Source organism: Ornithorhynchus anatinus, chromosome 5 (assembly GCF_004115215.2).
Source record: "Ornithorhynchus anatinus isolate Pmale09 chromosome 5, mOrnAna1.pri.v4, whole genome shotgun sequence".
Taxonomy (NCBI): Eukaryota; Metazoa; Chordata; class Mammalia; order Monotremata; family Ornithorhynchidae; genus Ornithorhynchus; species Ornithorhynchus anatinus.
The window spans coordinates 103,756,513-103,784,499 of record NC_041732.1 but is presented as its reverse complement, the minus strand read 5'-3'; the positions used below and the strand labels follow the sequence as shown (position 1 = coordinate 103,784,499).

The following is a 27,987-nucleotide window of genomic DNA, read 5'->3' as shown; positions in this document are numbered from 1 at the left end:
GCGGGCGGCGGGCGGCGGCTGCGCAGAGCGGCGGGGCGCACGTGTCGCGCAGTGAGGGAGCCTCCCCCGAGGCCGGCATGGCGGAGGCGGAGGCGCAGCAGGTCCGGGTGCAGGAGGCGGTGGACGCCATGGTCAAGGGGCTGGAGCGGGACAACATCCGGAAGATGCAGGTAGCACCTCCCCCTTCATCATCCTCCTCCCCGAGCGCCTGCTCTGTGCCAAGCCCTGCGCTAAGCGTTGGGAGTGACGCAAGGTCACGTGGGGTTCACAGTTGATAAGGATGATCATTCTTAAGCGCTTACTATGTGCCAAGCACTGCTCTAAGCGCTGGGGGAGATGCAAGGTCAGCAAGGGGGGGTCCCACGTGGGGCTCCATCTGTCCATTTGACAGATGGGGGAACGGAGGCCCGGAGGTGATCATGACGGCATGTGTTAAGCGCTTATAATGACGATGCTATTTGTTAAGCGCCTACTATGTGCCAAGCGCTGCTCTAAGCGCTGGGGGAGAGACAAGGTCATCAAGGGGTCCTACCGGGGGGCTCCCTGTCTTCATCCCCATTGTACGGATGAGGTCACTGAGGCCCAGAGATGATAATGATGGTATGCGTTAAGCGCTTATAATGATGAGGATGATATTTGTTAAGCGCTTACTATGTGCCAAGCACTGCTCTAAGCGCTGGGGGACATGCAAGGTCAGCAAGGGGGGTCCCACGTGGGGTTCACCGGCCTCATCCCCATTTGACAGATGGGGGAACTGAGGCCCGGAGATGATCATGACAGTATGGGTTAAGCGCTTATAATGGTGAGAATGATATCTGTTAAGCGCTTACTATGTGCCAAGCACTGTTCTGAGCGCCCGGGGGAGATACAAGGTCACCAGGGGTTACCACGTGGGGCTCCCTGTCTTCATCCCCATTTGACAGATGAGTGAACGGAGGGCCAGAGAAGTGACTTGGCTTGCCCAAGGGCACCCAGCTGACAATTGTACTTTCCAAGCGCTTAGTCCAGTGCTCTGCACGGAGGAAGCGCTCAATAAATACGATTGAATGAATGAAAGTAGAAGCGTGGCTCGGGGGAAAGAGCCCGGGCTTGGGAGACAGAGGTCATGGGTTCTAATCCCGGCCCTGCCACTTGTCTGCTGTGTGACCTTGGGCAAGTCACTTCACTTCTCTGGGCCTCAGTGACCTCATCTGGAAAATGGGGATGAAGACTGGGAGCCCCTCCTGGGACAACCTGATCACCTTGTCTCTCCCCAGCGCTTAGTGCAGTGATTGGCACATAGTAAGCACTTAACAAATACCATCATTATTATTAAGTGGCGGAGTCAGGATTAGAACCCGCGACCTCTGACTCCCAAGTTAGAGAAGCAGCGTGGCTCAGTGGAAAGAGCACGGGCATGGGAGCCACAGATCATGGGTTCGAATTCCGGCTCCGCCACTTGTCAGCTGTGTGACCGTGGGCAAGTCACTTCACTTCTCTGTGCCTCAGTGACCTCATCTGTAAAATGGGAATTAACTGTGAGCCTCACGTGGGACCACCTGATGACCCTGTACCTACCCCAGCACTTAGAACAGTGCTCTGCACATAGTAAGCGCTTAACAAATACACATTATTATTAAGTCCGGGCTCTTTCCCCCTAAGCCATGCTGCCTCCACACAGCCCTGGGGTGGAGACAAGCAAATGGGGTTGGACCCAGTCCCTGCGCGCGCCCCCCCCCCCTCCCCCCCCCGGGCTCACAGTCTCCATCCCCATTTTGCAGATGAGGTCACTGAGGCCCAGAGAGGTGAAATGACTTGCCCAAGGTCACGCAGCAAACAAGTGGCAGAGCTGGGTTTAGAACCCATAACCTTCTAACTTGCAGGCCCGGGTCCTTTCTCAAACAGTCCAGTGCTCTGCACCCAGTAAGCGCTCAGTAAATACGATTGAATGAATGAATGAACGGTGTCTTGCTTCCCTTGCCCCCCGGGCGCGCTGAGCATTTCTCAGAACACACACTGTCGGGTAGAGCCCGGGGGCCTGGGAGTCACAAGGTTGTGGGTTCTAATCCCGGCTCCACCCCTTGTCTGCTGTGTGACCTTGGGGAAGTCACTTCACTTCTGTTGGCCTCCGTTCCCTCATCTGTCAAAAGAGGAATGGAGACTGTGAGCCCCACGGGGGACAAGAACTGGGTCCAACCCAATTTGCTTCTATCCACCCCAGTGCTTAGTACAGTGCCTGGCACATAGTAAGACCTTAACAATTGCCATAATTATTATTTTGCCCCAATGGCTCCCCTACCTCCAGAGCCTCCCGCTGGGACCCTAACTTACTAGGTGACCTTGGCGTGTCCTCTAGTAATATTATTATAGTACTTGTTAAATGCTTACAACGTGCAAAGCACTGGGGTAGTTACAAGTTCTTCATCCCCCGTGACCTTTGCCTCTGAGAAGCAGCAGCGTCGACTGGGTAGAATCTGGCCCTGGAAGTCAGAAGGACCCGGGTTCTAATCCCAGCTTCGCTACATATCTGTCGTGTGGTCTTGGCCAAGTCACTTCACTTCTCTGGGCCTCAGAGACCTCACCTGTTAAATGGGGATGAAGACTGTGATCCCCATGTGGGATAACCTGATGACCTTGTATCTACCCCAGCGCTTAGAACAGTCCCTGGCACATAGCGCGTAATAAATGCCATTATTATTATTCTCTTTGTCTATTGTTGTAGTATACTCTCAAAGGCGTTTAGTACGGTGCTTTTGCACCCATTAAGTCCTCGATAAATACCACTGAATGAATGAATGTATTCTCAAACTTGGCCCCTGACTGACCGAGGGACCTGGGCCGTAACAGCAGTCATGTTCTTTATTGAGCTCCCACTGAGTATAGCACACTGTACTAAGCACTTGGAAGCATCCAAAACAACAGTCAGGTGTCCAATTAGATAAAGGTAGGCCGGAGTGCTGAGAACAGTGCTTGGCACATAGTAAGCGCTTAACAAATACCATCATTATTAAATCAAGCCGGTGCTGCAACCTCTGGAAAGGCCAATCACTAACGTTTCCGCTGGAAGCAGTGGAAAGAGCCCGGACCTGGGTTCTAATCCCGCAGTTGACAGTCCATTCATTCAGTTGTATTTATTGAGCGCTTTCTGTGAATGGAATAGACTGAATGAATGGAGTGTAAACTCACTTATTCACACAATGGCATTTATTTTGTGCTTAACGTGTGCAGAGCGCTGCACTAAGTGCTTGGGAGAGGACAGTAGAACAATAAACAGGCCCATTCCCTGCCCACAACGAGCTTACGGTCTACTGCGTATAGAGCTTTGCATTGTGCATCTGGGAGAGGGCAGTAGAGTTAGTAATAATAACAATAATGTTGGTATTTGTTGAGCGCTTCCTATGTGCAGAGCGCTGTTCTAAGCGCTGTGGGTAGATACAGGGTCATCAGGTTGTCCCACGTGAGGCTCACAGTCTTCATCCCCATTTTACAGATGAGGTCACTGAAGCACAGAGAAGTGAAGTGACATGTCCACAGTCACCCAGCTGACGAGGGGCAGAGCCGGGATTCGAACCCATGACCTCCGACTCCCAAGCCTCTTTCCACTGAGCTACGCTGCTTCTCTATATGCTAGCCCCGTCCCCAAGGATCTTACAGTATAGTACAGTGCCTGGAACATAGCACTTAATAGCCTAATTATTATGACTCCCTGTGTGCAGAGCACCGTACTGAACGCTCAGGAGAGGAAGCTAAACAGAAAGCAGCCCAGAAGCTAGGAGTTCAGAGTATGTCCGTTGTTTGTAGTTTGACCAGCACAGAGCCCACGTACAGTGCTCTTTGGACACGTGGCGACACGCTATCGTTCGTTCATTGACGTGTATTTATAGAGCGCCCGCGGCGTGCAGAGCGCTGTGCTGAGTGCTTGGGAGGGTCCACTCCGAAAGCAGCGGGACACGTCCCCTCCCCACGACGAGCTCGCGATCCCGCCGGGCGCCGGAAGGATGCCAGCTTTCAAGCCGAGCGATTCTCCCGCGGGAAGGAGGGGGTCCGTGAGGGTGGCGGGCTGCGTCGAGGGGCCCGGGGGTTGGGGGACGGAGCCGGTGACGTCCCCTTCCCCGCCTCAGTTTCCCCGGCGCGGGTCCCTCCGGGCAGGGCTCCATGTTCCGCTGCAGCGCCGGCTGCTGTGACGACTCGCAGGCTTCCATGCAGCAGGTGCACCGCTGCATCGAACGCTGCCACGCTCCGCTGGCCCAGGCGCAGGCCCTCGTGACCGGAGAGCTGGAAAAGTTCCAGGTGAGTCGCACCCCGGCCCCGGGGGACGGGAGACCCCCGACCCCTTCTCGTCCTTGCCGTGGCCGGGCTGGGAAGGGGGGACGCTCGGGTTCTGGTCTCAGGTCCGCCCCCCCCAACAGTACTTTGTATTTCAGTCATATTTATTTAGCCCTTTATAACGTGCAAAGCACTGCACTAAGCCCTTGGAGTCCAACAGGACAATAGACACATTCCCTGCCCCACAACGAGCTGACAGTCTAGAAGGGAATAGAAATGAATAAATGACGGAGCTGGGCATAAGCTGTGGGGCTGGGAGGGGGCGTTGAATAAAGGAGGCGAGTCAGGGGGCCGCAGAAGGGAGTGGGAGATGAGGAAAGGGGGGGCTTAATCAGGGAGGGCCTCTTGGAGGAGATGGAACATCAATAAGGCTTTGAAGCGGGGTAGAGTCATTGGGGGGTTTGAGGAGGGAGGGTGTTCCAGGCCAGAGGCGGGAATTGGGCAAGAGGTCAGAGGGAAGATAGACGAGATCGAGGTCCAGGGAGCAGGTTGGCATTAGAGGAGCGGAGTGTGCGGGCCGGGTTGCGGTAGGAAAGGAGCCAGGCGAGGGAGGAGGGGGCGAGGGGACGGACGGGCTTTAAAGCCGACGGCGACGAGTTTCTGTTTGATGCGGAGGTGGGTGGGCGACCACCGGAGCTTCTTGAGGAGTGGGGAGACGTGGCCTGAACGTTACTGTAGAAAGATGATGCGGGCAGCGGAGTGAGGTATGGACCGGAGTGGGGAGAGACAGGAGGCAGGGAGGTCGGCGAGGAGGCCGATGAGGTAATCACCCCGGGATATTCATTCGGTCGCCTTTACTGAGAGCTTACTGTGTGCTGAGCGGTTGGGAGAGCCCAATATGACAACACACAGACACATTCCTGCCCGCGATGAGCTCACGGTCTAGAGGGGGAGATAGACATTCATATAAACAAATAAATAAATGAGAGTTATGTACGTAGGTGCTGCAGATAGGAATAGGAAAAGTGAGCGCATTAATGTGGTACCGATTTGGATGCAGAGAAAAGGGCACACATTTGAGTGACGTCGGGAAGGTTGAACGGACAGGATTTAGTGACGGATTGAATAAGTGGGTTGACGGAGAGATGGGAGTCGAGGGCAGTGCCGAAGTTCCGGCCTTAGGAGATTGGGTAGATGTTGGTGCTCTCTAACGGGGCCAGGAAAATCGGCGGGAAAATGGGATTTGGGTGGGAAGACGAGAAGTTGAGTTTGTAGTGGCAGCGGACTGTGAGCTCGTGGTGGGCGGCGAATGTGTCTTCCAACTCTGTTGTCCTCTCCCAAGCACTTAGTACAGTGCTCTGCTCATGTTAAGTGCTCAATAAACACAAATGATCGATTAGTAGTAACAGTATTATTATTATGGTATTTGTTCAGCGCTTCCTATGTGCCAAGCACTGTTCTAAGCACCGGGGGAGATACAGGGTCATCAGGTGGTCCCACGAGGGGTTCACAGTCTTAAATCCCAGCTTTCCAGATGAGGGAACTGAGGCCCAGAGAAGTGAAGTGACTTGCCCATAGTCACACAGCAGACAAGTGGCAGAGCCGAGATTAGAACCCACGGCCTCTGACTCCCAAGCCCAGGATCTTGCCACTGAGCCACGTCGCTTCTCCGTAGGAGCAGCAGCAGAAATAGTAGTAGTAGGAAAGCACCATAGCCCAGTGGGCAGAGCCCGGGCCTGGGAAACAGAAGGACCTGGGTCCTCACCCCGGCTCTGCCAATGACTTGCCTGCTGTGTGACCTCAGGCCAGTCACTTTGCTCCTCTGGGCCTCAGTTTCCTCATCTGGAAAACGGAGATGGAGACCGTGAGGCCCACACGGGACAGAGACTGCGTCCAACCCCATCTGCTTGGATCCACCCTGGCGCTTAGTCCAGGGCCTGGCACATAGTAAGCACCCAGTAGGCTCACTGTGGGCGGGGAATGCTTAATACAACATCCTGCACACCAGAAGCGCTCGATAAAGATGACTGAATGAACAAATACCCCAACTATTATTATCAGGATTAGCGGCGGTCCCCCGGGCAGTCGGCCGGATCCGTAGGGCCGGGGGTGTGCGTGCCGTAACCCGCGTGTGCCGCGTGCCCTCCGCCCCTGTCTAGGACCGGCTGGCCCGCTGCACCATGCACTGCAACGACAAAGCCAAAGACTCGCTGGACTCCGGAAGCAAGGAGCCGCAGGTGAAACAGCAGCTCAACTCGTGCATCACCAAGTGTGTGGACGACCACATGCACCTCATCCCCACCATGACCAAGAAGATGAAGGAGTCCCTGGCCTCCCTGGCCAAGTGAAACCCCCCACCGGGGTACAGCCGGGGGGAGGGGGGGGCCCCGTCCGAAGAGACACGGGGCGGGCGGGATTCTTTGAATTGGGAGATTTACGAATGAAGAAATCCAGAGCCGTACCCGGCGGGCCTTGCACTTCTGGGCACGGCCGGGACTGACGGCGTCCGTTTTTGTGAGTCCGCCGGAGGAGCGGAGGGGTCAGAGCAGAAGGAGGTCAGAGGAGGGGTCTCTGAGCATCCCCTTCCCGAAGTTCTGTCGCCTCCGTCCCCCTCAGAGGGAGGCCGCCGTTATCCGCTTGGGTCCACGGGGAGGTGGCACGGCCGTCCCTCCCCCCCCCCAGCTCTTCCTCCGCCCCCCGAGGGGGTTGGGGTACTTCCACCTGGGGGACCCCCTTGGCATCTCCCGCTCTCCGGCAGCGGCCCAAAGAGGAGGGGACGGAGGGCGCTGGGGCGGTTTCGAACCTCAGGAACCAGCAAGGCAGCGGGTTGGTTTGCCAGAAGGGCCTGGGGCCGCCCGCTTGACTTTTCCGCGCGGAAGGCCTCGGTCCGGAAGAAACTCGGAAACCTAAGAGGGGAGGAAGAGGCCCGGGAAGGCGCATCGTTCCCTGGATAGGGGGGCCCGCCTGCGCTCATTCCTCTCAGCGTCGGGGCCGAATCCTCCCCCGGGGGCTCCCGGACGGCCAGCCGGGCACACGGACGGCCCCGGACGCTCTCGGGTCGACCGGACGCCGTTCCCTCTGGACCGTGTCTTGCTTGGGGTCGTGGAAACCGTCTGGTCGGTGTTCCTAAAAGACTAATTTCCTAGTGACTTGATTCCAAAATAAATTTTTAGTGCTCTGCGGTTTCCCCTCTCTCCGCAAGCATTGTTACATTTCTCCTCGCGTCTGTTCTGCGGACTAACGAAGTAAAGCATTTGCCTGGATAGAGAGGAGCCACGTGGCCTAGTGGATAATAATAATCAGTGTGGGATTTGTTCGGCGCTTAACTTTGTGCCGGGCACTGTTCTGAGCACTGGGGTGCGTACAAGCAAATCGGGTTGGACAGAGTCCCTGTCCCACGTGGGGCTCACGGACTTAATCTCCATTTTACAGAAGAGGGAACCGAGGCCCAGAGAAGTGACTTGCCCAAGGTCACCCAGCAGACAGCAGAGACGGGATTAGAACCCAGGTCCTTCTGACTCCCAGGCCCGGGCTCTTCCCACTAAGTCACACTGCTTGTCCATCATCATCATCAGTGGTACTTATTGAGTGCAGAGCACTGTGCAAGTGCTGAGGAGTGTACAAGGTGCACATCTGTAATTATATTTGCTTGTATTGATGTCTGTCTTCCCGCTCTAGACTGTCAGCTCATTACGGGCAGGGAATGTGTCTGTTTATTGTTGTATCTCATTCTCCCAAGCGCTTAGTAGAGTGTTCTGCATACAGAAAGCGCTCAATAAATACAGTTGAGTGAGTGAATGAAGGCAGGGGATTTGGGTTCTAATTCCAGCTCCACCGCTTGTCTGCTGTGGAACTTGGGGCAAGTCGTTTTGCTTCTGGGCCTCATTTCCCTCATCGGCAAAATGAGGATTCAGTGTCTTCCCTCTTGCTTGGACTTGAGCCCCGTGTGGGATCTGATGGTCTTATATCTACCTCAGTGCTTGGCACATTCATTCATTCAATCGTATTTATTGAGCGCTTACTGTGTTCAGAGCACTGGACTAAGCGCTTGGAATGTACAATTCGGCAACAGATACAGACCATCCCTACCCAACAACAGGCTCACAGTCTAAAACGAGGAGACAGACAACAAAACAAGTAGACAGGCATCACTACCATCAAAATAGATAAATGCATATCATTAATAAAATAAAGAGAGCAATAAATATGTACAAATATACACAAGTGCTGTGGGGAGGGGAGTAGAGCAGAGGGAGGGAGTCAGGGCGATGGGAAGGGGAGGAGGAGCAGAGGAAAGGGGGGGCTCAGTCTGGGAAGGCCGCCTGGAGGAGGTGTGAGCTCTAGGTAGGGCTTTCCAGGACAGCGGTAGGATGTGGGCCGGGGGTCAACGGCTTTCAACGGGTCAGTGGGTGCGAATGAGGCCCAGGGAAAAGGTTAGCGGAGTGTGTGGGCTGGGAGGGAGGAGGAGAGAAGGGACAGTAGGGAGGAGGAGGCCGGGGGATGGATAGCTTTAAAGCCAAGGGTGAGCAGTTTTTGTTTTGTACGGAGGTTGATAGTCAACCACTGGAAGGTTTCAAGGAGGGGAGTGACAGGCCCAGAGCGTTTCTGCAGAAAGGTGATCTGGGCAGTGGAGTGAAGTATAGACTGAAGTGGGGAGAGACAGGAGGAAGGGAGGTAAGAGAGGAGGCTGACGCAGTAATCTAGTTGGGATATTATGAGAGATTGTACCAGCAAGGTGGCTGTTTGGATGGAGAGGAAAGGGTGGATCTTGGTGATATTGTGAAGGTGAGACTGGCGGGTTTTGGTGATGGATTGGATGTGTGGGGTGAACGAGAGCGGAGTCAAGGACGACACCGAGGTTGCGGGCCTGTGAGACGGGAAGGATGGCGGTGCCATCCACAGTGATGGGAAAGTGAGGGAGAGGACGGGGTTTGGGAAGGAAGATAAGGAGCACAGTCTTGGGCATGTTGCGTTTGAGGTGGCAGGCGGACATCCAGGTGGAGACGTCCTGAAGGAAGGAGGAGATCCAAGGGGGGGGGGAGGGAGAACAGGGAAGGAGATGCAGATTTGTGTGTCATCTGCGTAGAGATGATAGTTGAAGCCGTGGGAGCGAATGAGTTCACCGAGGGAGTGAGTGTAGACGGAGAACAGAAGAGGGCCGAGAACTGACCCTCGAGGAACGAGGAACTCCAACAGTTGAAGGGTGGGAGGGGGAGACGGCGCCCACGAAGGAGACCGAGAATGACCGGCCAGAGAGATGAGAGGAGAACCGGGAGAGGACGGAGTCCGTGAAGCCGAGGTGAGAGAAAGGGTGGGGGAGAAGAGGATGGTCGACAGTGTCAAAGGCAGCTGAGAGGTGGAGGAGGATTAGGAGAGAGTAGGAACTGTTGGATTTGGCAAGAAGGAGGTCGGGGTGACCTTTGAGAGGAAGGTTTCGGTAGAGTGGAGGGGACGGAAACCAGATCGGAGGGGGTCCAGGAGAGTGTTGGTGTTGAGGAATTCGAGGCAGGGAGTGTGGGCGACTCGTTCTAGGAGTTTGGAAAGGAAGGGTAGGAGGGAGAGAGGATGATAACTGAAAGGGGAAGTGGGATTAAGACTGTTTTTTTAGGATGGGGAGACGTGGGCATGTTTGAAGGCAGAAGGGAAGAAGCCGTTGGAGAGTGAGCGGTTGAAGAGGGAAGTTACGGAGGGGAGGAGGGAAGGGGTGAGAGGTTTTATAAAGCGGGAGGGAATGGGGTCCGAAACCCAGGTGGAGGAGGTGGCACTTGAGTGGAGGGAGGAGAACTCCCTCCATAGTAAGCACCTAACAAATACCACAACTCTTACTGTGTAATTACAGCCTTCTCAGTGTTTTAGAAAAAAGGTCTGTTAGCCCACTAATTAATCAATGCTGTTTATTGACGGAGAAGCATTTATTATTGGAGAAACAGAGTGGCTTATTAGCAGAGCCCACGCTTGGGAGTCAGAGGGTCATGGGTTCTAATCCCAGCTCTGCCACGTGTCTGCTGAGTGATCTTGGGCGAGTCACTTCACTTCTCAGTTAACTCATCTGTAAAATGGGGATGGAGACTATGAGCCCTATGTGGGACAGGGACTGTGTCCCACCTGACTTCTCTGTATCTACCCCCAGCGCTTAGAACAGTACTTGGCACATAGTAAGCGCTTAACAACTACTGTAATTATTATATATTGAGTGCTTGCTGCGTTCAGAACACTGTACTAAGCACTTGGAAGAGGATAATAGAACAGGGTCGGCGGAAACTTTCTCTTCCCACAAGGAGCTGACAGTCTAGAAGGGAGACGGTAAATAGAAAATACCCAGACCGGCCTCCTGACTTAAAGACAGTATAAGGTCTGGATTTGGAAAGGTGGTGGGGCACAGGAAAAATATAAATCTATTTTGGCATCAAGCAGAATTATCTGCAGATCTCATCTCTTGCTGCCGACTCCTCGCCCACCTCCTGCTTCTGGCCCACAACACCCTCCCTCTTCATATGCAACGACTCTCCCCCCGTAAAGCCTTATTAAAATCCCATCTCCTCCAAGAGGACTGCCCTGACTTTCCTTTCCTCTTCTCCTTTCCTTTCCTCCTTTCCTCTTCTCCCACTCCCTTCTGCGTCCCCCTGCACTTGGATTTGCTCCCTTCAGAGAGCAGCGTGGCTCAGTGGAAAGAACCTGGGCTTCGGAGTCAGAGGTCATGGGTTCGACTCCCGGCTCTGCCACTTGTCAGCTGTGTGGGAAAGTCACTTAACTTCTCTGTGCCTCAGTTACCTCATCTGTAAAATGGGGATTAACTGTGAGCCTCACGTGGGACAACCTGATGACCCTGTATCTACCCCAGCGCTTAGAACAGTGCTCGGCACATAGTAAGCACTTAACAAATACCAGCATTATTATTATTATTATTTATTCCCCCCTCCCTCAACCCCACGGCATTCACGTCCGTCTCCGTCATTAATTTCTTTTAAGGTCTGTCTCTCCTAGACTGTGAGCTCCTTGTGGGCAGGGAACGTGTCTGCCAACTCTGTTATATTGTACCCTCCCAAGCGCTTACGGTCCTTGGCCTTAGTGCTCAATAAATACGACCGATTGAAAAGTGCTTAGAACAGTGCCTCGACCCAGCACTTAACAAATACCGTATTTTTTAAAAAAAGGTTTTTCCCTGATTCATTCATTCAATAATATTTATTGAGCGCTGACTTTGTGCAGAGCACTGGATGAAGCGCTTGGAATGGACAATTCGGCAACAGATAGAGACCATCCCTGTCCATCGACGGGCTTCTGGTCTAGTCGGGGGACGAAGGGACAGTTTGGGTGGAGCGGAAAGGGTGAATCTAGGAGAAAGTGCAGGAAAAGGCAGGATTTAACTGTAGACGTGAATATAGAGTTGAACAGTGGTGAACAATCGAGGTTCAAGCAGTGGTATATACTGAGTGATTAATGTGGAGAGCAGTGTATTAAACATTTGGGAGAATGCAATAGAGTTGGTAGACATGATTCCTGCTTTGGAAGAGCTTACAAAAGCAACGTGGTCTAGTGGATAACGTACAGGTCTGGGAATCAAAAGACCTGGGTTCATTCATTTATTCAATCGTATTTATTGAGCGCTTACCGTGTACAGAGCACTGTCCTAAGCGCTTGGAATGGACAATTCAGCCCAGATAGAGACAATCCCTGCCCGACAACGGCCTCACAGTTTTAATCCTGGCTCTGCCATTTAGCTCCAGGGTGACCTCGAACAAGTCGCTTCACTTCTCTGGGCTTCAGTTTCCTCATCTGTTAAAGGGAGATTAAATCACTTCTCCGGGCCTCAGTTTCCTCATCTGTTACAGGGAGATTAAATCACTTCTCCGGGCCTCAGTTTCCTCATCTGTTAAAGGGAGATTGAATCCTAGTCCCTGCTACTTAGACTGTAAAGCCCAGGTGAAACAGGGACTGTCCAAATTGATTTTTGCTTGCGTCTAAACTCCCCCGTGCTGGGCATTGGCGCAGGAGAGAGTCGAGGGTGGACACTCAAGTTGACCGCGTGGAAGGTCAACCACTGCCCGATTTTCCCCCAGAAAACTATGGATCCACTACCAGAACAATGGCAGACAGAGGTAGGACCTTCTGAGAGAGACGTGTCCATGGTGTCGCTATGGGTTGGACACGGCAGCATAAAACAAAAAAAGATGGGAAGAAGTGTGTGGCCAATGGCCCAGCTGGGATTAGAACCCAGCCCAAGCTCTTAGTAATAATAATAATGTTGGTATTTGTTAAATGCTTACTATGTGCTGAGCACCGTTCTAAGCGCTGAGGTAGATGCAGGATCATCAGGTTGTCCCACGTGGGGCTCCCAGTCTTCATCCCCATTTTACGGATGAGGTCACTGAGGCACCGAGAAGTTAAGTGACTTGCTCAAAGTCACACAGCTGGCAGGTGGCAGAGCCGGGATTAGAACCCATGACCCTTGACTCCTAAGCCCATGCTCTTTCCACTGAGCCATGCTTAACAATAATAATAATAATAATAATGAGAAGCAGCGAAGGAGCATGGCTTAGTGGAAAGAGCCTGATTATCTTTTATCTCCCCCAGCGCTTAGAACAGTGCTTGGCACATGGTAAGTGCTTAACAAATACCATTATTATTATAATTAATAATCATATTTATTGGGTACTTACTGTGTGCCAAGCACTGTACTAAGCACTTGGGAGAGTACACTAGAACATCAAACACATTCCCTGCCCACAATGAGGTCACAGTCTACCCATTCATTCATTCATTCATGCATTCATTCATTCAATCTTATTTAGTGAGTACTTACGGGTGCAGAGCACTGTACTTAGCACTTGGAAAATACAATTCAAAAACAGACACAATCATTCAGTCGTATTCATTGAGCTCTTAACTGTGTGCAGAGCACTGTACTAAGCGTTTGGAAAGTACAATCGGGCAACAGAAACATTTATTAGTTCATTCAGTGGTATTTACTGAGTGCTTACTGTGAGCAGAGCACTGTTCTGAGCGCTGGAAAAGTATAATTTAGCAACAGAGACATTCATTCATTCATTCAATCATATTTATTGAGCACTAACTGTGTGCAGAGCACTATACTAAGCACTTGAAAAGTACAATTCAGTAACAGACACAATCATTCAATCGTATTTATTGAGCTCTTAACTGTGTGCAGAGCACTGTACTAAGCGCTTGGAAAGTATAATCGGGCAACAGAGAGAAACATTCATTAGTTCATTCAGTGGTATTTACTGAGTGCTTACTGTGTGCAGAGCACTGTTCTGAGCACTTCAAAGTATAATTTAGCAACAGAGACAATCATTCATTCGTTCATTCAATTGTATTTATTGAGACCTTACTGTGTGCAGAGAGTGTACTAAGCGCTTGGAAAATACAATTCAGCAACAGATAGAGACAACCATTCAATCGTATTTATTGAGCTCTTTCTGTGCAGAGTCCTGTACTAAGCGCTTGGAAAGTAAGATCGGGCAACAACTTGGGACATTCATTCGTTCATTCGATTGTATTTATTGAGCGCATACGGTGTGCGGAGCACTGGACTGAGCGCTTGGGAGAGTCTAATTTTTCAACAAAGAGAGACAATCCCTGCCCAACAACGGGCTTGCTCTGCTGCTTCTATGGAAGTGTCCGGCCAGTGGCCATTCTGGGATTAGAACCCCTGTCCGGCGCTTAAGCGCGGCTCAGTGGCAAGAGCCCGGGTTTGGGAGTCAGAGGTCATGGGTTCGAATTCCGGCTCTGCCACTTGTCAGCTGGGTGACTGTGGGCAAGTCACTTCATTTCTCTGGGCCTCAGTGACCTCATCTCTAAAATGGGGATGAAGACTGGGAGGCCCATGTGGGACAACCTGATCACCTTGGATCCTCCCTAGTGCTTAGAACAGGGCTTTGCACATGGTAAGCGCTTAACAAATACCATCATTCCTTTTGCAGAAAAGCAACGTGGCTCGGTGGAAAGAACCCGGGCTTGGGAGTCCGAGGTCATGGGTTCGAATCCCCACTCTGCCGCTTGTCAGCTGGGTGACTGTGGGCGTCACCTCACTTCTCTGGGCCTCAGTTACCTCCTCTGTAAAATGGGAATGAAGACTGGGAGCTTCATGTGGGACAATTTGATGACCCTGTATAATGTTGGTATTTGTTAAGCGCTTACTATGTGCCGAGCACTGTTCTAAGCGCTGGGGTAGATACAGGGTCATCAGGTTGTCCCATGTGAGGCTCACATTCTTCATCCCCCTTTTACAGATGAGGTAACTGAGGCACAGAGAATAATAATAGTAATAATGTCGGTATTTGTTAAGCGCTTACTATGTGCAGAGCACTGTTCTAAGCGCTGGGGGAGAGATACAGGGTCATCAGGTTGTCCCAGGTGAGGCTCACAGTTAATCCCCATTTTACAGATGAGGGAACTGCATCTACCCGAGCGCTTAGAAGGGTGCTCTGCACATAGCGCTTAAGAAATAGCAACATTATTATTATTATTATTAAAATAGGGATGAAGACTGGGAGCCTCACGTGGGACAACCTGATGACCCTGAACCTCCCCCAGCGCTTAGAACAGCGCTCTGCACAGAGTAAGCGCTTAACAAATACCAACATCATTATTATTATTACTAAGACAGTGCTGCGCACACAGTAAGCGCTGACCATTGAAGAACGGAGCGAATGAAAGGTATCCGGGGACAACTACCGCGGGGGAGTGCCCCTTTTGGAGGTTGATTACGGTAACACCCCCACCCCCCCTCCCACGCGCGCGCAGGCGCCGCCCGTCCGGCCTCCGCGCAGGCGCCGCCCGTCCCGCCTCCGCGCAGGCGCCCAAAGCCTCCGGGCCCGGCTCCTGAGGGCGGGCGGCGTCACGTGGGGGCGTCCCCGGCAGGCCATTGGTCGGTTGGGCGGGGCGTTGCCGGGGTGACGCGGGGCGGCCAAGAGGCGCGCGCAGGCTCCAGTCGCGGCGCGTGTCGGGCGGCAGGATGAGCAAGGCGCACCCCCCCGAGCTCAAGAAGTAAGGCGGCGGGGGCGGCGGCGGCCCGGCGCCCGAGGTCGGGCTGGGAGGGGGGGGTGGGTCGGGATCCTTTTATTTATTTTCGCGGGGGTTTTCCCCCCGGGGATGAGGAGGCCGCGGCCTTTCCTTCCCTTTGTCCCCCCGAAGGAGCAGGGCGGCGCAGTGGCTAGACCGGAAGTGGCCAGGACCTGACGGCCCACCCTGCCCCCATCCTTCATTCATTCATTCATTCATTCATTCACCCGCCCACTCATTCATTCATTCATTCCTTCGTGCCGCTGGAGCGCGCCCCTTGGGCACAGCGCTTGGGAGGCGCCTGGTAGGTGTCAGGCCCTGTGCTGAGCGCTAAGGGGGGGAGGCGGACACAGGCCACGTGGGGCGCCCAGTGGCCGTCCCCGTTTTGCGGGGGAAAGGGAGGGACTGGGCCAAGGCCTCGCAGCAGGCGCGTGGAGCGGGATTAATGATGTTGGTGTTTGTTAAGCGCTCACTCTGTGCAGAGCACTGTTCTAATTAACGTTGGTATTCGTTAAGCGCTTACTATGTGCCGAGCCCTGTTCGAAGCGCCGGGGTAGACACAGGGTCATCAGGTGGTCCCACGTGGGGCTCCCAGGCTTCATCCCCATTTTGCAGAGGAGGTCACTGAGGCCCAGTGAAGTGACTCGCCCATAGCCCCACAGCTGCCAAGCTGGGATTCGAACTCATGACCTCTGACTCCCAAGCCCGGGCTCTTGCCACTGAGCCGCGCCGCTTCCCCTAAGCGCTGGGGGAGATCCAGGGTCATCGGGTGGTCCCACGGGAGGCTCCCCGTCTTCATCCCCGTTTGACAGATGAGTTAACTGAGGCACAGAGGATAATAATAATAATAATGTTGGTATTTGTTAAGCGCTCACTCTGTGCAGAGCACTGTGCTAAGCGCTGGGGGAGATCCAGGGTCATCAGGTGGTCCCACGGGAGGCTCCCAGTCTTCATCTCCATTTTACAGATGAGGCGACTGAGGCCCAGAGAAGTGAAGTGACTTGCCCACGGTCACCCAGCTGACAAGGGGCAGGGCCGGGATTCGAACTCGTGACCTCCGACTCCCAAACCCGGGCTCTTTCCACGGAGACAGGGCCCGGTGACTCTCAGGCCCGGGCTCTGATTGTGGGATCGGTTAAGCGCTTCCTACGGGGTCGGCACTGTACTAAGCGCTGGGGTGGAGACAAGCTAATAATGATAAGGGTGGATTTGTTAAGCGCTTATTATGTGCCGAGCACTGTTCTGAGCGCAGGGGGAGATCCAGGGTCATCAGGTGGTCCCACGTGGGGCTCGGTCTTCATCCCCATTTGACAGATGAGGTCACTGAGGCCCGGAGAAGTGAAGTAGTAATACTAATGTTGGTATTTGTCAAGCGCTCACTAGGTGCAGAGCACCGTTTTAAGCGCTGGGAGAGATACGGGGGAATGAGGTGGTCCCACGTGAGGCTCACAGGCTTCATCCCCATTTTACAGAGGAGGTCACTGAGGAGAAGTGAAGTGACTTGCCCAAAGTCACAGCTGGCAAGTGGCCGAGCAGGGATTCGAACCCATGACCTCTGACTCGCAAGCCCGGCCTCTTTCCACTGAGCCACGCTGCTTTTCAGAACCCACCGCCTGCTGACTCTCAGTCCCGGGCTCTGACTGTGGTGTTGGTTAAGAGCTTACTAAGGGGCTGGCACTGTACTAAGCGCTGGGGTGGAGACAAGCTAATAATAATCACTTTGGTATTTGTTAAGCGCTTACTATACGCAGAGCACTGTTCTAAGCGCTGGGGGAGATACAGGGGAATGAGGTTGTCCCACATGGGGTTCACAGTCTTCATCCCCATTTTCCAGATGAGGTCACTGAGGCCCAGAGAAGTGAAGGGACTAGCCCAGAGTCACACAGCTGACGAGTGGCGGAGCCGGGATTAGAACCCACGATCCCAGGCCCGGGTTTTTCCTACTGAGCCATGCTGCTCTGCCAGGCACTGTACTAAGCGCTGGGGCGGATCCAAGCATTCATTTCGAATCAGGTTGGACCCAGTCCCTGTCCCCCGTGGGGCTCACAGACTTTATCCCCATTTTGCAGGTGAGGCAACTGAGGCCCAGAGAAGGGAAGTGACTTGTCCAAAGCCACTTGGATCCCCGGGGGGGGGGGTCCAGTAGATGACTCGGCAAGGACGGGAGATCTCCAGCTGCTCTTTTGGGGTATTTAAATGCTTACGATGTGTTAAGCACTTGGCTCAGTGGAAAGAGAACGGGCTTTGGAGCCGTAGGTCATGGGTTCGAATCCCGGCTCTGCCACTTGTCAGCTGTGTGACTGTGGGCGAGTCGCTTCACTTTTCCGGGCCTCAGTGACCTCATCTGGAAAATGGGGATGAAGACTGGGAGCCCCACGTGGGACAACCTGATTCCCCCGTGTCTCCCCCAGCGCTTAGAACGGTGCTCGGCACATAGTAAGCGCTTAACAAATACCAACATTAAGCACTGGGATAGATGCCAGGTAATGAGAAAGGACTCAGTTCCGTGTAGATCGTGCGGGGAATATGCGAGGTTGACCCCAGCAGACCTTTGACTGTGGCCAGCTGGCGCGGCTTGCATGTGCCCGTCCTCAACTTGCTCCCTTCTAAATAGCGGGACCGAGTGGGTAGCGCCCGGGCCTGGGAGTCAGAAGGACCCGGGTTCGAATCCCGGCTCTGCCGCTTCACTCGATCGTATTTATTGAGCGCTTACTGTGTGCAGAGCACTGTCCTAAGCGCTTGGAATGTTCAGTTGGGCAACAGATCGAGACCATCCCTGCCCAACGACGGGCTCTAGGTCTAAATGGGGGAGACAGCAAAACAAAACAAGTAGTCAGGCATCAATACCCTCAAAATAGATATATACACATCATTAATAAAATAAATGAATGAATATAGTGCTGTGGGGAGGGGAAGGGGATGGAGCAGAGGGAAGGAGTGGGGGGAATGGGGAGAGGAGGAGGGGCAGAGGGAAAGGGAGGGGTCACTTGTCGGCCGGGTGACTTTGGACAAGTCATTTCACTTCTCTGAGCCTCAGTTCCCTCATCTGTAAAATGGGGGTGAAGGCTGTGAGCCCTAAGGGGGACAGGGACTGGGTTCAACTTGAATAGCTCGGATCTACCCCAGTGCTTCGTATAGACCCCGGCACATAGTAAGGGCTTCACAAATGCCATTAAAAAGGAGAATTCCAAGTCTTCCAATGTACCTTCTAGAGGCCTTAGTGCAGGCCTCTGCACACAGTAAATGCTCAATAAATATATATATGATGGACAGCAACTCTTGTACTTCAGTGTTTATTACGAGACAAACACTCTGCTAAGCGGTAGGGCCGACACAATGCCGTCAGATACGGCCCCTGCCCCCCCAGTCTAAAGAGGAGGGAGAACAGGCATTGAATCCCCATTGGGCAGACGGGGAAACTGAGGCCCAGAGCCGCGAAATGACTTGCCCCCGGTCAAACCGCAGGAAAGTGGTGGAGCCGGGATTAGAACCCAGGTCCTCTGACTCCCAGGCCTGGGCTCTTTCCACTAGGTCACACTGCCTGATTAGGTCCTCCGACTCGTAATCCTGAGGTCTTTCCATCAAGCCATGGTGCAGAGGACAGTGTTTGGCACGCCCTAAGTGCTCAGTAAATACGATCGAATGAATAAAGGCATCGACCCGCTTTTGAGCTCGGTTTTAAAAGTGTGTTTTTTGGGTTTATATTTTTAGGTTTATGGACAAGAAGCTGTCACGTGAGTTAACAAATGATTTTCTGGTGCAGGTATTTCGGGGGCGGTATTTCTTCAGGCGGTCACCTGATGAAAATTGAAATAACCCTAATCCCGTTTGAGGGAGCATAAACTGGTCTGTTCCCCCCCCCCCCCCCCGGGTTATAAGGATTTCCGTCGGCCTAAATAAAAGACGTAGTTAATAATAATAATAATGTTGGTATTTGTTAAGCGCTTACTATGTGCCGAGCACTGTTCTAAGCGCTGGGGGGAGACACGGGGGAATCAGGTTGTCCCACATGGGGCTCACAGTCTTAGTCCCCATTTTACAGATGAGGTCACTGAGGCACAGAGAAGTGAAGTGACTCGCCCACAGTCAGCCAGTCGACAAGTGGCAGAGCTGGGATTCGAACTCATGACCTCTGACTCCAAAGCCCGGGCTCTTTCCACTGAGCCACACCGCTTCTCTAAGCTAGAGATAGAGCCCAGGCTTTGGAATTTAGAGCAAAGTTCCTATTGGTTTTTAAAGCACTCGATCAGCCCGAGGTATTTATTGAACGCTTGCCGCGTGTGGAGCACTGAATCCAGCGCGATGGAGTCAGTGTGGACCTGTTCCCTGCCCATAAGGCGTTTTATTTTTTCCGTTGTATTTTCTGAGCGCTTACGGTATGCTAAGCGCTCGGGAGAGTACAATGCAACACTAAGCAGACATATCCCTTGCCCACAACGAGCTTACATTCTAGAAGGCGAGCTTACAGGAGGGGGTGGCGTTTATTAATCCAAATTAATTAGGGCCGTGGACGTACGGGCCGGGGGAGGGATGAAGGTCGGCCAGTCGGTCGTATTTTATCGAGCGCTCACTGCGGGCAGAGCACTGGACTGATGGCTCAGGAGAGCGTAGCACAGCAGAATTAGCAGACGCGTTCCCTTCCCCTTGGGAGCTTTGAGCCTAGATGCGGAGACAGACATCGATAGCAATAAAGAAGTCGTTTCTATAATTGACAATTTTAATAGCATTTGAAGAAGTGCTCTGGGGAGGGAGAACGTCAGGTAGCCTAAGATCACGGCCCGAAGTGGAGGAGGGAGAGGGAGCCGGGGAAAAGAGGGCCTCATCCGGGAAGGCCTCTCGGAGGAGGTGTCACCTTAGTAAGGTTTTGAGGATTGTCTCCCTTTATGGCCGACTTAATGTCGGTATTTGTTAAGCGCTGACTATGTGCCGAGCACTGTTCTAAGCGCGGGGGGAGACACGGGGGAATCAGGTTGTCCCACGTGGGGCTCCCAGTCTTCATCCCCATTTGACAGATGAGGGAACTGAGGCCCAGAGAAGTTAAAGTGACTTGCCCACAGTCACCCAGCTGACAAGTGGCAGAGCTGGGACTTGTACTTTCCAGGCGCTTAGCCCAGTGCTCTGCACACAGTAAGCGCTCAATAAATACGGTTGAACGAATGAAAGGTTGGGAGAGTGGTGGGATGGGGATGGGGAGCGAGTTGCGGGTTAGGGGGAAGGACTACCAAAGTTAGTAATAATAATAATTACAGTATTTAAGTGCTTACTAGGTGCCGAGCACTGTTCTAAGCGCTGGGGAGATACAAGTTAAGGAACGTATAATGATGATGATGTTAGTATTTAAGTGCTTACTAGGTGCCGAGCACTGTTCTAAGCACTGGGGAGATACAAGTTATAGAATAATAATAATGTTAGTATTTGCTAAGCGCTTACTATGTGCCGAGCACTGTTCTAAGTGCTGGGGCGATGATAATGATGGCATTTGTTCCACGCTTACTTTGTGCAAAGCACTGTTCTAAGACCTAGGGAGGACACAAGGTGGGTGTCCCACGTGGGGCTCCCAGTCTTCATCCCCATTTGACAGATGAGGTCACCGAGGCACAGAGAAGTTAAAGTGAGTTGCCCAAAGTCACAGGTAGATACAAGTTACGGAGTGTATAATAATAATAATAATGTTTGCATTTGCGAAGGGCTTATTATATGCCGAGCACTGTTCTAAGCACTGGGGTGGATACAAGTTAGGGAATGTGAAATAAATAATAATAATGGTACTTGTTAAGCACTTACCATGTGCCAAGCACTGTTCTAAGCGCTGGGGGAGATACAGGGTCATCAGGTTGTCCCACGTGAGGCTCACCGTCTTCATCCCCATTTTACAGATGAGGTCACTGAGGCGCCAAGAATAATAATAATGATAATAATGATGGCATTTGTTAAGCGCGTAGTATGTGCAAAGCACTGTTCTAAGCACTGGGGAGGGATACAGGGCGATCAAGTCGTCCCACCTGGGGCTCACCGTCTTCATCCCCGTTTTCCAGATGGGGTCACTGAGGCCCAGAGAAGTGAAGCGACTTGCCCAAGGTCACCCCAGCTGACAGGTGGCGGAGCTGGGATTAGAACTCATGATCCCTGACTCCTAACCCCGGGCTCTTTCCACTGAGCCACGCTGCTTCTCAGAGGCTGAATGTCTCTGTTTGTTGTCCTCTCCCCAGCGCTTAATACAGTGCTCCGCACACAGTAAGCGCTCAGTCGGTGTGACCGATTGCCTTAACCCCATTTCAGAGATGGGGGAACAGCGGCCCAGAGAAGTGAAGTGACGCGCCCGAGGCCACCGAGCAGACAGGCGGCTGAGGCGGGATTAGAACCCAGGTCCTTCTGACTCCCAGGCCCGGGCTCTCCCCACTAGACCCCGCTGCTTCTAAGCCCCTTTTGTACTCTCCCCGGGGCTGCGCAGGGAGTTGTCGGGGGCGGGGATTGTGTCCACCTACCCTCCTGACCTCGCCTAAGTGTTCAGTCCAGTGCTCTGCACCTGATGGACGAAGCTTCCTGAGGGCAGGGATCGCGTCTGCTCGTTTTACGGGACTCCCCCGGGGGCTGAGTGTAGTGCTCTGCGTCCAGTCTACTCTTAGCTCCTAGAACAGTGCTTTGCACATAGTAAACGCTTAACGCAGGCCATTATTAAAATTAGCTCCGTCGGGGGCAGGGATCCCGTCTGCCAACTCTGGTGTGCTCTCCCAAGCGCTCAGTACAGTGCTCCGCGCCCAGGAGACTGTCGCTTCCTGTCGTCCTCTCCCAAGGGCTCAGTACAGAGCTCTGCCCTCCATAGACGGTCAGCTCCTGGAGGGCAGGGATCCGGTCTCGCGGTCCCCATAGTGGACGGAGGCCGGGCCTGGCGGGCGGAAGGACCCGGGTTCTAATCCCGCCTCCGCCGCTTGTCTGCCGTGGGACTTTGGACGAGTCACTTCTCCGGGCCTCTGTTCCCTCATCTCTGAAATGGGCTGAAGTCAATCGGTCACACCGATTGAGCGCTTACTGTGTGCAGAGCACTGCACTGAGCGCTGGGGAGAGGACAACGGGACCGTAGAACAGACCCGTTCCCTGCCCACATCGAGCTGACAGTCGAGAGGGGGAGACGGACGGGAATAGAAATAAAGAAATCAGAGATGTGGTTGTAAGTGGTGTGAGGCTGGGAGAGGGGAGAGTGAATGTTCCTCACACCTTGTTGTACAGATTGCATTCGTTTGTATTTATTGAGCGCTCACTGTGTGCAGAGCACTGTACTAAGCGCTTGGAAAGTGCAATTTGGCAACAGATAGAGACAGTCCTCGCCCGACAACGGGCTCACGGTCTAGAGCGGGGAGACAGACAACAAAACAAGTAATTCAACCTGATTAGCTTGTATCTCCCCCAGTGCTTAGAACAGTGCCTGGCAGGCAGTAGGTGCTTAAGAAATACTTTAAAAAAAACAAAACGGTTTAGTACAGCGTCCTGTCCCGAGTAGGCGCTCGGTAAATATTCGTTCAGTTGTATTTATTGAGCATTTACTGTGTGCGGACAGGACAGTAGTGGAGAGACAAATTCCCTGCCCACGACGAGCTGACCGTCTAGAGAAGCAGCACGACGTAGCGGGTAGAACCCCGGCCGGGGAGTCAGAAGGTCGTGGGTTCTAATCCCGGCCCCGCCCCTCGTCTGCCGCGGGACCACGGCAGAGCCGCTTCACTCCTCCGGGCCTCAGTTTCCTCGTCGGTCAAACGGAGGTTGAGACCGTGAACCCCGTGTGGGACGGGGACTGCGTCCAACCCCGTATGCTTGTCTCCACCCCGGCGCTTAGTACAGTGACCGGCACGTAGTAAACGCTTAACAAATACCATGATTGTTATCATTCTGTGCCTAAGTTATCGTCTCATCTGTAAAATGGGGGTTGAGACCGAGCCCCCCACGGGGCAGGGAGTCGATTTGCTGGTATCCACCCCAGTGCTCAGGACAGGCCCCGGCATATAGTGAGCACTTAATAAATAATGTTGGTATTTGTTAAGCGCTTACTCTGAGCAGAGCACCGTTCTAAGCGCTGGGGTGGATACAGGGTCATCGGGTTGTCCCACGGGAGGCTCACAGTCTTCAGCGCCATTTGCCAGATGAGGTCACTGAGGCCCAGAGAAGCGAAGTGACTTGCCCACAGTCACCCAGCTGACAAGGGGCAGAGCCGGGATTGGAACCCATGACCTCTGGCTCCCCAGCCCGGGCTCTTGCCACGGAGCCACGCTGCTTCTCATGCCGTCATTAGGGCAAATAGTAAGTGCTTTAATAAATGCCGATATTACTGGAGCGTAGCGCTTCCAGCCCACGGCGCGGACTCCACCGACAGCCCGGAGCCGCCGCCCCGCGTGGCATTTCCCGGGCCCGGCTCCCGAGGCCCCGGGGTCCGAGGGCGGCCGGAATCGCGGGCCCCGGTCCGGTGGCCGGAGCCCCCCGCCCCGGCCCGTCTGCCCCCCCCCCCCCCCCCCCCCCCGACCTGACGCCGCAACCTCGGTGGTCCCCAGTGAAGCTGAACGGCGGACGGCACGTGCAGGGGATCCTCCGCGGCTTCGACCCCTTCATGAACCTGGTGATCGACGAGTGCGTGGAGGTGGCCCACGGCGGTCAGCAGAACAACATCGGCATGGTGGTGAGCGCCCCCCGGGACCCCCCCCTCACCCCCCGCCACAGTCTCCGGTGGCATCCCTTAAGCCCTCACTGAGCCTTGGGGGACGTGTCGCCTTAGTAAGCTTTCGAAAGTTGTCTCTGTCGCCCAGTCGTACCTTCCAGGCGCTCCGTACAGTGCTCTCTCCCAGACTTCTCTATCACCGTCGATGGCGCGACCGTCCTTCCCGTCTCTCGGGCCCGCGATCTCGGTGTCATCCTCGACTCGTCCCTCTCGTTCACCCCGCGCGTCCTGTCCGTTACCGAGACCCGCCGGTTTCACCTCTGCGATATCGCCGAGATCCGCCCTCTCCTCCCCACCCAGACGGCTACCTTACCGTTACGGGCTCTCGTCATATCCCGGCTAGACTACCGCGTCGGCCTTCTCTCCGACCTCCCTCCCTCCTCTCTCGCCCCGCTCCGGTCTATTCTTCACTCCGCCGCCCGGCTCATCTTCCCGCAGAAACGATCTGGGCCCGTCACTCCCCTTCTTAAACAACTCCGGTGGTTGCCTATCGACCTCCGCTCCAAACAGAAACTCCTCACTCTAGGCTTCGAGGCTCTCCGTCACCTCGCCCCCTCCTACCTCTCCTCCCTTCTCTCTTTCCACCGCCCGCCCCGCACGCTCCGCTCCTCCGCCGCCCGCCTCCTCGCCGTCCCTCGGTCTCGCCCGTCCCGCCCTCGACCCCCGGGTCGCGTCCTCCCGCGGTCCCGGAACGCCCTCCCTCCTCGCCTCCGCCGAACCGATTCTCTTCCCCTCTTCGAAACCCTACTTCAAACTCACCTCCTCCGAGAGGCCTTCCCAGACCGAGCTCCTCTTCCCCCTCTACTCCCTCTGCCATCCCCCCTTCACCTCTCCGCAGCTAAACCCTCTTTTTCCCCTTTTCCCTCCACTCCTCCACCTCTCCCTTCCCCTCCCCACGGCACCGTACTCGTCCGCTCGACTGTATATATTTTCGTTACCCTATTTATTTTGTCAATGAATTGTACATCGCCTCGATTCTATTTAGTCGCCATCGTTTTTACGAGACGTTCTTCCCCTCAACTCTATCTATCGCCATCGTTCTCGTCCGTCCGTCTCCCCCGATCGGACCGTGAGCCCATCCGACGGCGGGGACCGTCTCTATCTGTTGCCGACTTGTTCGTCCCAAGCGCTTAGTACAGTGCTCTGCACATAGTAAGCGCTCAATAAATACTATTGAATATTGCTGAATTGTACCTTCCAAGCGCTCAGTCCAGTGCTCTGCACACAGTAAGCTCTCAATAGATACCATTGAACTAATGAAGGAGGTGTCACCTTAGTAAGGTTTTGAAGATTGTTCTTATTGCTGAATTGTTCTTTCCAAGCGCTTAGTACAGTGTTCTGCACACAATGAACACTCATTAAATAGGATTGAACGAAGGAGGTGTCACCTTTGTGAGGTTTTGAGGATTGTTTCTCTTTATTGCTGAAATGTACCTTCCAAGCGCTTAGTACAGTGCTCTGCACACAGTAAGCGCTCAGTAAATACCACAACAAACGAAGGAGGTGTCACCTCAGTAAGGTTTTGAAGGTTGTCTCTCTATTGCTGAATTGTACCTTCCAAGCGCCTAGTCCAGTGCTCTGCACACAGTGAGCGCTCAATAAATACGACTGAACGAACGAGGTGTCACCTCGGTAAGGTTTTGAAGGTTGTCTCTATTGCTGAATTGTTCCTTCCAAGCGCACAGTACAGTGCTCTGCACACAGTAAGTGCCCAATAAATACCATTGAACGAAACACTGTTCTAAACACTGAGGTAGATGCAGGGTAATCCGGTTAGACCCGATCCCCGTTTTTAAAAATAACGATTATTCATTCAGTTGTATTTATTGAGTGCTTACTGTGTGCCAAGCAGTGTAATAAGCGCTTGGGAGAGGACAATGTAACAGACACATTCCTGCCCACAACGAGCTCACAGGATTATTGTGCTTATTAATTCAGTGGTATTCACTGAGTGCTTACTGTGTGCAGAGCACTATACTAAGCACTTAGCACTGTACTATTATTAATAATAATGATGATGGTATTTGTTAAGTGCTTGCTACGTGCAAAGCAGTGGTCTAAGTGCTGGGGGATACAAGGTGATCAGGTGGTCCCACGTGGGGCTCACGGTCTTGATCCCCATTTGACAGATGAGGTCACCGAGGCCCAGAGAAGTGAAGTGACTTGCCCAGAGTCACCCAGCTGACAAGTGGCGGAGCTGGGATTTGAACCCACGACCTCTGACTCCCAAGCCCGGGCTCTTGCCACTGGGCCACGCTGCTTCTCTAAGCGCTTACGATGTGCCGAGCGATGTTCTAAGCACAGAGAGCAGCGTTGCCCAGTGGAAGGAGCCCGGGCTTGGGGGTCAGAGGTCGTGGGTTTTAATCCCCCAGCCCCTTGTCCGCTGTGTGACCTTGGACGAGTCACTTCACTTCTCTGGGCCTCAGGTACCTCCTCTGTAAAATGGGGATGAAGACTGTGAGCCCCACGGGGGAACCACCTGATCACCTTGCATCCTCCCCAGCGCTTAGAACGGTGCTCGGCACATAGTAAGCGCTTAACAAATCCCGGCATTACTAGTACTGGACCCCGCTGCTTCCGGTGTTTACTCGGTGTTGTGCCGAGTGCCGGCTCGGTCGATGCGGTCGGTGCTGCAGGCCTCTAGGCTGTCAGCTCGTTGCGGGCAGGGAACGCGTCGGTTTATTGTTCCATTGTCCTCTCCCAAGCGCTTAATACGGTGCTCGGCCCACGGCAAGCGCTCAGTAGACTCGAGGGATTGATTAAAGCCCACCCTTTGTCCTTTTGTTTCTCTAGGTCATAAGAGGCAACAGCATCATCATGTTGGAAGCCTTGGAACGAGTTTGAGAGAACCTTTCCGTCCCTCCGCCCGCCCTCCCGTCCTTCCTTCCTGGCAGATGTTTTCACAATAAACTTTTGTAATGATAAAACAAAGATTTCTCAACAGGTGATATTTATTGAGCGCTGACGGCGGGCAGGGCACAGTACTAGTATTGGAGAAGAAGCGTGGCTCAATGGAAAGAGCCCGGGCTTGGGAGTCAGAGGTCGTAGGTTCTAATCCCGGCTCCGCCGCTTATCGGCTGGGTGACTCTGAGCAAGTCACTTCACTCTTCTGGGCCTCAGTGACCTCGTCTGGAAAATGGGGACGAAGACCGGGAGCCCCACGTGGGACAACCTGCTTACCTTGTATCTCTCCCAGTGCTTAGGACAGCGCTTGGCACGAGTAATCACTTAACAAATGCCATCGTTATTATTATTGTCCCATCAGTAGTGTTTATTGAACAGTGTACAGCTAAGCGTTGGTGTAGACGCAAGGTGATCAGCTTGTCCCACGTGGGGCTCACGGTCTTCATCCCCATTTTCCAGAGGTAACTGAGGCTCAGAGGAAGTGAAGTGACTTGCCCAAGGTCACACAGCCTGTCAAGTGGCGGTGCTGGGATTCGAACCCACGACCTCTGACTCCCAGGCCCGGGCTCTTTCCACTAAGCCACGCCGCTTCACTGCTAGCCCTCAGTGAGTTTAAAATCAAAGTAACTGTGTGTATTGTTGTGTATCTGCTCCCAGGTTCGTAGTATAGTGCTGGGCATAGTTAAGTGTTTGATAAATAACCAACGATTAAGCGCTTACTAGGTGCCAAACACTGTGCCTAGGGCTGCGGTAGATAGAAGATCGAAAGCAGCGGGGCACCGTTCCTGTCCCCCATGGGGCTCACAGTCTAAGAATCCCTAATTTTACCAATAAGGAAACCGAGGCCAAGAGAAGCCAAGTGACTTACCCGAGGTCACACAGCAGGTAAGTGGTGGAGCCAGGATGAGACTAATTCATTCATTAGTATTTATTGTGCGCTTACTACGTGCAGAGCACTGGACTAAACGCTTGGAATGGACAATTGGGCAACAGATAGAGACCATCCCTGCCCAACGACGGGCTCACGGTCTAACCGGGGGAGACGGACGGGCAGAGCAAAACGGAACAACGTGTGGTATTTAAGCGCTTACTAGGTGCCAAGCACTGTTCTA

The 27,987-nt window shown here is 53.5% G+C and overlaps 2 protein-coding genes across 4 annotated transcripts; both read left to right on the top strand.

The window, feature by feature from the left end:
• Nucleotides 1-19: 19 nt before the first annotated feature.
• FAM136A (family with sequence similarity 136 member A) lies at nucleotides 20-7,457 on the top strand. 2 transcript variants are annotated; one of them, XM_029064354.2, is made up of 3 exons: nucleotides 20-170; nucleotides 4,129-4,269; nucleotides 6,405-7,457. In XM_029064354.2, the coding sequence occupies exons 1-3, from the start codon at nucleotides 78-80 to the stop codon at nucleotides 6,591-6,593; spliced, it is 423 nt and encodes a 140-aa protein (XP_028920187.1). In that variant the 5' UTR covers nucleotides 20-77; the 3' UTR covers nucleotides 6,594-7,457. The 2 variants fall into 2 exon arrangements, with proteins under 2 accessions (XP_028920187.1, XP_028920188.1); XM_029064355.1 differs by having other exon boundaries at nucleotides 89-170; nucleotides 4,101-4,269.
• Nucleotides 7,458-15,153: 7,696 nt separating this feature from the next.
• On the top strand, nucleotides 15,154-26,902 carry SNRPG (small nuclear ribonucleoprotein polypeptide G). 2 transcript variants are annotated; one of them, XM_029064576.2, is made up of 4 exons: nucleotides 15,154-15,255; nucleotides 18,982-19,004; nucleotides 23,808-23,932; nucleotides 26,765-26,902. In XM_029064576.2, exons 1-4 carry the CDS (start codon nucleotides 15,224-15,226, stop codon nucleotides 26,813-26,815), a joined length of 231 nt encoding a protein of 76 aa, XP_028920409.1. In that variant the 5' UTR covers nucleotides 15,154-15,223; the 3' UTR covers nucleotides 26,816-26,902. The 2 variants fall into 2 exon arrangements, with proteins under 2 accessions (XP_028920409.1, XP_028920410.1); XM_029064577.2 differs by lacking the exon at nucleotides 15,154-15,255 and adding an exon at nucleotides 15,499-15,574.
• The last annotated feature ends 1,085 nt before the right edge of the window (nucleotides 26,903-27,987 follow it).

Coding starts and splice junctions, on each gene's coding strand:
- FAM136A (XM_029064354.2), top strand. CDS start 78: ATGGCGGAGGCGGAGGCGCAGCAGGTCCGGGTGCAGGAGGCGGTGGAC. Junction 171..4,128: donor ACAACATCCGGAAGATGCAG/GTAGCACCTCCC, acceptor CCCTCCGGGCAG/GGCTCCATGTTCCGCTGCAG. Junction 4,270..6,404: donor GAGAGCTGGAAAAGTTCCAG/GTGAGTCGCACC, acceptor GCCCCTGTCTAG/GACCGGCTGGCCCGCTGCAC.
- SNRPG (XM_029064576.2), top strand. CDS start 15,224: ATGAGCAAGGCGCACCCCCCCGAGCTCAAGAA. Junction 19,005..23,807: donor TATGGACAAGAAGCTGTCAC/GTGAGTTAACAA, acceptor GGTGGTCCCCAG/TGAAGCTGAACGGCGGACGG. Junction 23,933..26,764: donor AGAACAACATCGGCATGGTG/GTGAGCGCCCCC, acceptor TTGTTTCTCTAG/GTCATAAGAGGCAACAGCAT.